This window comes from Cherax quadricarinatus, chromosome 42 (genome assembly GCF_038502225.1).
Source record: "Cherax quadricarinatus isolate ZL_2023a chromosome 42, ASM3850222v1, whole genome shotgun sequence".
Taxonomy (NCBI): Eukaryota; Metazoa; Arthropoda; class Malacostraca; order Decapoda; family Parastacidae; genus Cherax; species Cherax quadricarinatus.
The window spans coordinates 23,871,094-23,879,535 of record NC_091333.1 but is presented as its reverse complement, the minus strand read 5'-3'; the positions used below and the strand labels follow the sequence as shown (position 1 = coordinate 23,879,535).

At 43.0% G+C, this 8,442-nt stretch overlaps 1 protein-coding gene across 1 annotated transcript in view; it reads right to left on the bottom strand.

The window, feature by feature from the left end:
• Window positions 1-6,283: 6,283 nt before the first annotated feature.
• LOC128695717 (facilitated trehalose transporter Tret1) overlaps window positions 6,284-8,442 on the bottom strand; it is a 202,226-nt gene continuing 200,067 nt past the window's right edge. Inside the window, exon 6 of the mRNA XM_053786542.2 lies at window positions 6,284-6,949. Coding sequence (XP_053642517.2) covers window positions 6,509-6,949 — 441 coding nt within the window. The 3' untranslated portion in view covers window positions 6,284-6,508. The remainder of the gene's footprint in view (window positions 6,950-8,442) is intronic.

The following is an 8,442-nucleotide window of genomic DNA, read 5'->3' as shown; positions in this document are numbered from 1 at the left end:
TGTTATGATGATGGTGCAGTTATTATGATGGTGGTGCAGTTATGATGATGGTGCAGTTGTTATGGTGGTGGTAGTGCAGTTGTTATGATGGTGGTGCAGTTATGATGGTGGTGCAGTTTTTATGATGGTGCAGTTGTTATGGTGGTGGTGCAGTTATGATGATGGTGCAGTTATGATGATGGTGCAGTTGTTATGGTGGTGGTGCAGTTATGATGATGGTGCAGTCGTTATGATGGTGGTGCAGTTATGATGATGGTGCAGTTGTTGTGATGGTGGTGCAGTTATGATGGTGGTGCAGTTATGATGATGGTGCAGTTATGATGGTGGTGCAGTTGTTATGATGATGGTGCAGTTGTTATGGTGGTGGTGGAGTTGTTATGATGATGGTGCAGTTGTTATGATGATGGTGCAGTTATGGTGGTGATGCAGTTATGATGGTGCAGTTGTTATGATGCTGGTGCAGTTATGATGATGGTGCAGTTATGATGGTGGTGCAGTTATGATGGTGGTGCAGTTGTTATGATGATGGTGCAGTTATGATGATGGTGCAATTGTTATGGTGGCGGTGGTGCAGTTGTTATGATGGTGCAGTTATGATGATGGTGCAGTTGTTATGGTGGTGGTGCAGTTGTTATGATGATGGTATAGTTGTTATGGTGGTGGTGCAGTTGTTATGGTGGTGGTGGTGCAGTTGTTATGATGGTGCAGTTATGATAGTGGTGCAGTTGTTATGATTGTGATGCAGTTATGATGGTGGTGCAGTTATGATGGTGGTGCAGTTGTTATGATGGTGGTGCAGTTGTTATGATGGTGGTGCAGTTGTTATGGTGGTGCTGCAGTTGTTATGGTGGTGGTGCAGTTGTTATGGTGATCAGGTACTGTCAGTATAGTTGAGAACGTCACTTCGCTAGTTGTACGTCTGACAGCTGGTGTTTGAATGCCAGTCAGCCATGTTGATATGTTCACTTCCTTCCCTCATTCGGCAGAGGGGAAAAACCGTCACTACAGACCTGTCAGTTTCCATGGAATTTTGTTGTTAGGTTTTCTTCTATGTTTTCTTCCCACTGAACACTGGTGCAGTTGATATGAAGGTCAATTATTTCAGTGTTTTGGAAAACGTCGCTTGTCAGGTTGCATGTTTGGTAGCAGGTCTGGTTTTTGAATGCCGGTCGTCCTCTATTGGTCATATTTGCTTCATTGCATTGTCGTTACCGTCAGTTTTCTTGTTACTATAAGTTTCTTGTATGTTGTTGCAGCAGTACTTGCAATACGGCCATCACTGGAGCTTGGATGTGCCCAGGGGACGGCAAAGGTATAGGAGCAGCCTTGTTGCTGCTGCCTGGGTCATGGCTCAGCAGACGCCAAAGATACTTATAACCCAGCAGGAGCTGGGCAGTAGTCACATCCAAGAGTCTGCTTATTTTATTGGACTCACCATAGACATGTGGCTCCTCCTGCATGATAGAATGACGATAGATGGACTGACTGGTGTCGGTCTCCTTCATTTTCATGTCAGTGAAGTTCAGCTGAAGTTCTTTTCTTATTATTGTTCTCAGACTGCTAACTGACATCCCAAGACTGTAATCTGCTTCCTCACTGAAGGCATATAACTTAGCCAGTTTTCAGTTCTATCATGCATCTGAAGAGCAACGTGAGATGGGATCCACAGAAGGTGCTCTCCTACTCCACGGTCTACAGTCCTACCATACCTGTGTCTGGCTTCTGACACAAGCATGGCACAGTTTATACTACTTAAGGAGTTGAGAGCGTTTATGGATGATAAGGAATCAATTACAATTTAAGTATCAACCTTAGATACATGGACGCATTTGAGTGCAATGGGTATGGCAAACAGTTTTGTTGGAAGGATAGAGGCCCAGTTATTGATACGTGCTCCAATTTCTTTATGAGAGCCATCACTCTATTATAACAGCAGCACTACCAGCTACACCAGTGGACTGGTGAACAGAATTATCAACATAAATAATTTGTGAAAGAGTGTTGTGTGACTAAGATATCAATACAGCTTAATTAAGGCATCCTGATTGGCTTCAAAACGAAACTTTAGTTGTGATTTAAGAAGTTTTGGGGGAGAAAAAGGAGGGATAGTAGTTCGGAATGGGGTAATATCTCACGGAGCGGGAAAGTGTCGTTGTTGCCTTACTTGACAGAGATCATGTATCAGGTTCATGCGGAGGTCAGTTCCAGTTTTTTTATCCATCTGGAAGAGTGTTCACCAGTGCTGAGGAAAGTTTGGAGGACTGGTGTGCAGGGGTTAGAATGGGCTTGCCTGAGAATATTGACCCAGTGAGAACATTTCTTTCAGTAACTCTATGATGCTTGGGATATCAAGTTCTTTCTGCATATTTAGAATTTTGGCAGTACGGTGAGGAGGAAGGGAGAAGGAAAGCACGGTGAAGACTGTAAAGGAAAGTAACTATTGTATCAGGCGGGAGGGACGGAGAAAATGCTGCTACAAGAATCCCAGTGTTATTCCTGCCTGTGAATGCTGTTTTTTTTAAAACATTCTATAAGTCTTTTAAAAAAAATTCGTCTGTCCCCAGGAGGTGGTAAATGTCGGCTGGATAAATCAAAACACAATAATTATGCAATGTTTTAATAAAAATGTTAATAGCTTAAAAGTTTATATACATTGTACAGTGGACATCACTTAACTCGTAAGATATTATAACATCAATTGAACATATCGATGTTTTTCAGGAAATTTTAAACCCTCTATCTCTAGAATATTTATTCCTTCATACATATATACACATACACAGAGTGTATACAATACAGTGTTTCTAGATCTCATGTACATATATAATACACATACATTTATATACGATATTATTTATGTATGCATATAAACTATTATACATTATAAAGGAAACTGTACTTTGCTGAATATGTATACAAATGTAAGAGTAAATGTATGATTTGTCTCATATACTAAAACATATATGTCACTAAAGTAACCCAGTGTTGAAGCTGTGTATTGTATCACCTCACAAGTTTCTCTTCTTTCATCTCTTCAGTTACTTTAATTTCTTCAAACTCAACTCTCATTTTCCTGTCATTTTGATGTTCACAATATCCACTTGGCTCCATTACTCTTTTGTGTTAGTGTGACTTTGTAAATGGTCCAAATTGGACCTTAACGTCGTGGTCAGCTCCTCTCTCCCAAGTGCGGGTTGTATATTATCCAATTAGTGAGAGATTATCATTAATATATTATTCCACATAATCTCAGGTGTTGTTGTTTCTGCTACATCACTACTGTACTATAATATTACTGAAAATTAAAACACACATCACTACAGTAATTAAAGTTCCACATGATAATATCTCATGTCTAAACTTTAATTCGTCATAATATCTATGTGTTCTCACAAAAGCATTGTATGTCACTGTTAATCCATTGTAGGATCACTTGCAAAATATTGAAGCTAAACATACCAAAACTTATATATTATTTACGCACAATTGGTTTGGAAAGTAGTCATTCCATACCTTCATTATTTTTTTTTCTTGGGCCCTTTTGGAGCTGCAGTTTAGTCTTTTGTCAAAGTTAGTACGAATTCTACGTATGCAAATGCCTGTGTCACATGTGCAGAGTACTGTCAGCTCGTCCTCTTGAAGGAATGTCCTAATTAACCCATGATGGGCACAGTTGGTAATGAATAAATGCATAATTACTGACATAGTTTTAAGTAACATATGAGTTAGCTGCAAAATACTCCACAGACATAACTAGTACCTGGAGGCCATTATTCCCACATGACACAATGCTCCAACTGGCAGCATGTGTACAATGCTCCAGCTGGCAGCATGTGTACAATGCTCCAGCTGGCAGCATGTGTACAATGCTCCAGCTGGCAGCATGTGTACAATGCTCCAGCTGGCAGCATGTGTACAATGCTCTAGCTGGCAGCATGTGTACAATATGATATAAATGGTTTCGAAAACCGACAAGTTGAAGAATGAGACACTTGTTGCACAAGTGTCTCATTCTTCTCGTGTAGAATGACTGAAAACTTTCATATATAAACTGGTTTACGGTGGCAGCGGCACCATTAATTTTTTAAAATCATGTTAAGTTGCATTAAACAATTAAAGACACTTACACATGTCCAGTAATCAGCTTCAAATATCAATGTATCAGAGGAAAGTAAACCCTCACGAGAGATATTTATTTTGGTTCTCAGGACATCTACACTCCAAGTGAGTAATTTCTACGTCTTTTCTTACTGAAAACTTTATCTGGAAACCTGTATAACAGGTAAGAAAATACTAATATCTTGTCATGGAATTTGTGTTCAACGATCATCCGTTCACTCAGGAATGTATCACCATACTGATGGTCAAGAGGGTGTAGTTCAGGTGTGGTACTGGTGCTCATAACGAGCACCGGTTTTGACAGAACACATTGTTTGGAACACAGGTATTTATAAGAACACTGCTCTTACCTTCCAAAGGGAACTCCTGTTCCCTTTCTGATTACCACTTACACTTGGGCAGTATTTGTTCCCCAGACTCTGGGGTGCTGGGCTCAGTACGGTGTGACCTACGATGGCCCTAACAACCCCAACAAAATAAAAACAACCACATTAACACTTATTCCTTTTATGGGTTATACTGTTCTTCTCTTTTAATTATACAGAACTTTTTATCAGCATGCACTTAGCGTCTACTGCTGAAATTTAATGATAAGATATTATTTGCCAAAAGCAGTCATGTTCTTCAAATGAACCATTACTACTGAGGAGCCCATCACTACTGAGGAGCCCATCACTACTGAGGAGCCCATCACTACTGAGGAGACCATCACTACTGAGGAGACCATCACTACTGAGGAGACCATCACTACTGAGGAGCCCATCACTACTGAGGAGACCATCACTACTGAGGAGACCATCACTACTGAGGAGCCCATCACTACTGAGGAGCCCATCACTACTGAGGAGCCCATCACTACTGAGGAGCCCATCACTACTGAGGAGCCCATCACTACTGAGGAGCCCATCACTACTGAGGAGCCCATCACTACTGAGGAGACCATCACTACTGAGGAGACCATCACTACTGAGGAGACCATCACTACTGAGGAGACCATCACTACTGAGGAGACCATCACTACTGAGGAGACCATCACTACTGAGGAGACCATCACTACTGAGGAGACCATCACTACTGAGGAGCCCATCACTACTGAGGAGCCCATCACTACTGAGGAGACCATCACTACTGAGGAGACCATCACTACTGAGGAGCCCATCACTACTGAGGACACCATCACTACTGAGGAGCCCATCACTACTGAGGAGCCCATCACTACTGAGGAGCCCATCACTACTGAGGAGCCCATCACTACTGAGGAGCCCATCACTACTGAGGAGCCCATCACTACTGAGGAGCCCATCACTACTGAGGAGACCATCACTACTGAGGAGACCATCACTACTGAGGAGACCATCACTACTGAGGAGACCATCACTACTGAGGAGACCATCACTACTGAGGAGACCATCACTACTGAGGAGACCATCACTACTGAGGAGACCATCACTACTGAGGAGCCCATCACTACTGAGGAGCCCATCACTACTGAGGAGACCATCACTACTGAGGAGACCATCACTACTGAGGAGCCCATCACTACTGAGGACACCATCACTACTGAGGAGCCCATCACTACTGAGGAGCCCATCACTACTGAGGAGCCCATCACTACTGAGGAGCCCATCACTACTGAGGAGCCCATCACTACTGAGGAGCCCATCACTACTGAGGAGCCCATCATTGCTGAGGAGCCCATCACTACTGAGGAGCCCATCACTACTGAGGAGCCCATCACTACTGAGGAGCCCATCACTACTGAGGAGCCCATCACTACTGAGGAGCCCATCACTACTGAGGAGACCATCACTACTGAGGAGACCATCACTACTGAGGAGACCATCACTACTGAGGAGACCATCACTACTGAGGAGACCATCACTACTGAGGAGACCATCACTACTGAGGAGCCCATCACTACTGAGGAGCCCATCACTACTGAGGAGCCCATCACTACTGAGGAGACCATCACTACTGAGGAGACCATCACTACTGAGGAGCCCATCACTACTGAGGAGCCCATCACTACTGAGGAGCCCATCACTACTGAGGAGCCCATCACTACTGAGGAGACCATCACTACTGAGGAGCCCATCACTACTGAGGAGCCCATCACTACTGAGGAGCCCATCACTACTGAGGAGACCATCACTGCTGAGGAGACCATCACTACTGAGGAGCCCATCACTACTGAGGAGACCATCACTACTGAGGAGCCCATCACTACTGAGGAGACCATCACTACTGAGGAGCCCATCACTACTGAGGAGACCATCACTGCTGAGGAATATCATCTTGTGACTTCACAGAGTTCCTTCACCCTAGTCAATAAAGTGAAGGAGTTGTCTAAAGAAGGCTGAGTGCATCCCATCATTACCTGAGAACACAATCACTTCATGTGAAGACCAGAGACGGTACTGATTTTCCTGTTGGCTCGAGCCTTCCTCCCAGACAGCTCCTCCTCAATTTCTTCAAGAGTCTTACCTTTAGTTTCTATCACGAAGAAGATTACATATAGTGAACCAAAAATCATAATTCCCGAGAACATGAAAAATACATTTGAAGGCCCCATGGCTTCTACCATTACCGGGAAGGTTTTGGTGATGAGAAAGGTACAAGACCAGTTAAAAGCTGTTATGACAGAGGCAGCAGGACCTCTTATCTTGGCAGGAAGAGCCTCGCCCATGAAGAGCCATGGGATGGGACCCCAGCCTAGCGAGAAAGCTATCACATAGACCATGAAACTAACAAGTGGCAACCATGACAAAGATTTGATTGTTGTCTCCCACTGCTCCTGTGCCTCGTCCATCATCTCATCATCAACTGTCGACTGTGGAAAAAAAAAATCGTATTATTTAATGTTAAAATCATATAAAAATTATTAATAAATTATACAATCACGTTTTTACATTTTTATTTTTATTAATACATCGGCAGTTTCCCACCAAGGCAGGGTGGCCAGAAAAAGAAAAACTTTTATCATCATTCACTCCATCACTGTCTTGCCAGAGGCATGTCTACACTACAGTTATAAAACTGCAACATTAACACCCCTCCTTCAGAGTGCAGACACTGTACCTCCCATCTCCAGGACTCAAGTCCAGCCTGCCAATTTCCCTGAATCCCTTCATAAATATCACCTTGCATACACTCCAACAGCACGTCAAGTCCTAAAAACCATTTGTCTCCATTAGCTCCTGTCTAACACGCTCAAGCACGCTTGCTGGAAGTCCAAGCCCCTCACACACAAAACCTCCTTTACCCCCTCCCTCCAACATTTCCTAGGCCGCCTCCTACCCCGCAATTCCCTCCACTACAGATCTGTATACTCTCGAAGTCATTCTATTTCATTCAATCCTCTCTACATGTCTAAACCACCTCAACAACACCTTCTCAGCCTCTGCATGATAGTTTTGGTAATCCCACGCCTCCTCCTAATCTCCAAACTACGGATTCTCTGCATTATATTCACACCACACATTGCCCTCAGACATGACATCTCCACTGCCTCCAGCCTTCTTCTTGTAACATTCACCACCCATGCCTCACACCCATACAAGAGCGTTGGTATAACTATACTCTCATTCATTCCCCTCTTTTCTTTCATGGATAATGTTCTTTGTCTCCACAGGCTCCTAAGTGCACCACTCAGCTTTTCCCCCTCATCAATCCTATGATTCACCTCATCTTTCATAGACCCATCTGCTGACACGTCCACTCCTAGATATCTGAACACATTCACCTCCTCCATACTCTTTCCCTCTAATCTGATGTCCAATCTTCCATTACCTAATTTTTTTTGTTATCCCCATCATCTTACTCTTTCCTATATTCATTTTTAATTTTCTTCTTTTACATACCCTACCAAACTCATCCATCAACCTCTGCAACTTCTCTTCAGAATCTCCCAAAAGCACAGTGTCATCAGCAAAGAGCAACTGTGACAACTCCCACTTTGTGTTTGATTCTTTATCTTTTAATCCTACATCTCTTGCTAACACCCGAGCATTCTCTTCTCTCACAACTCCATCTATAAATATATTGAACAACCATGGTGACATCACATATCCCTGTCTAAGGCCTACTTTCACTGGGAAATAATCTCCCTCTCTCCTACATACTCTAACCTGAGCCTCACTATCCTCGTAAAATCTTTTCATCGCTTTCAATAACCTACCTCCTATACCATACATTTGCAACATCTGCCACATTGCCCCCCTATCCACCCTATCACATGCCTTTTCAAAATCCATAAATGTTACAAAAACCTCTTTACCCTTATCTAAATACTGTTCACCTATATGTTTCACTGTAAACACTTAG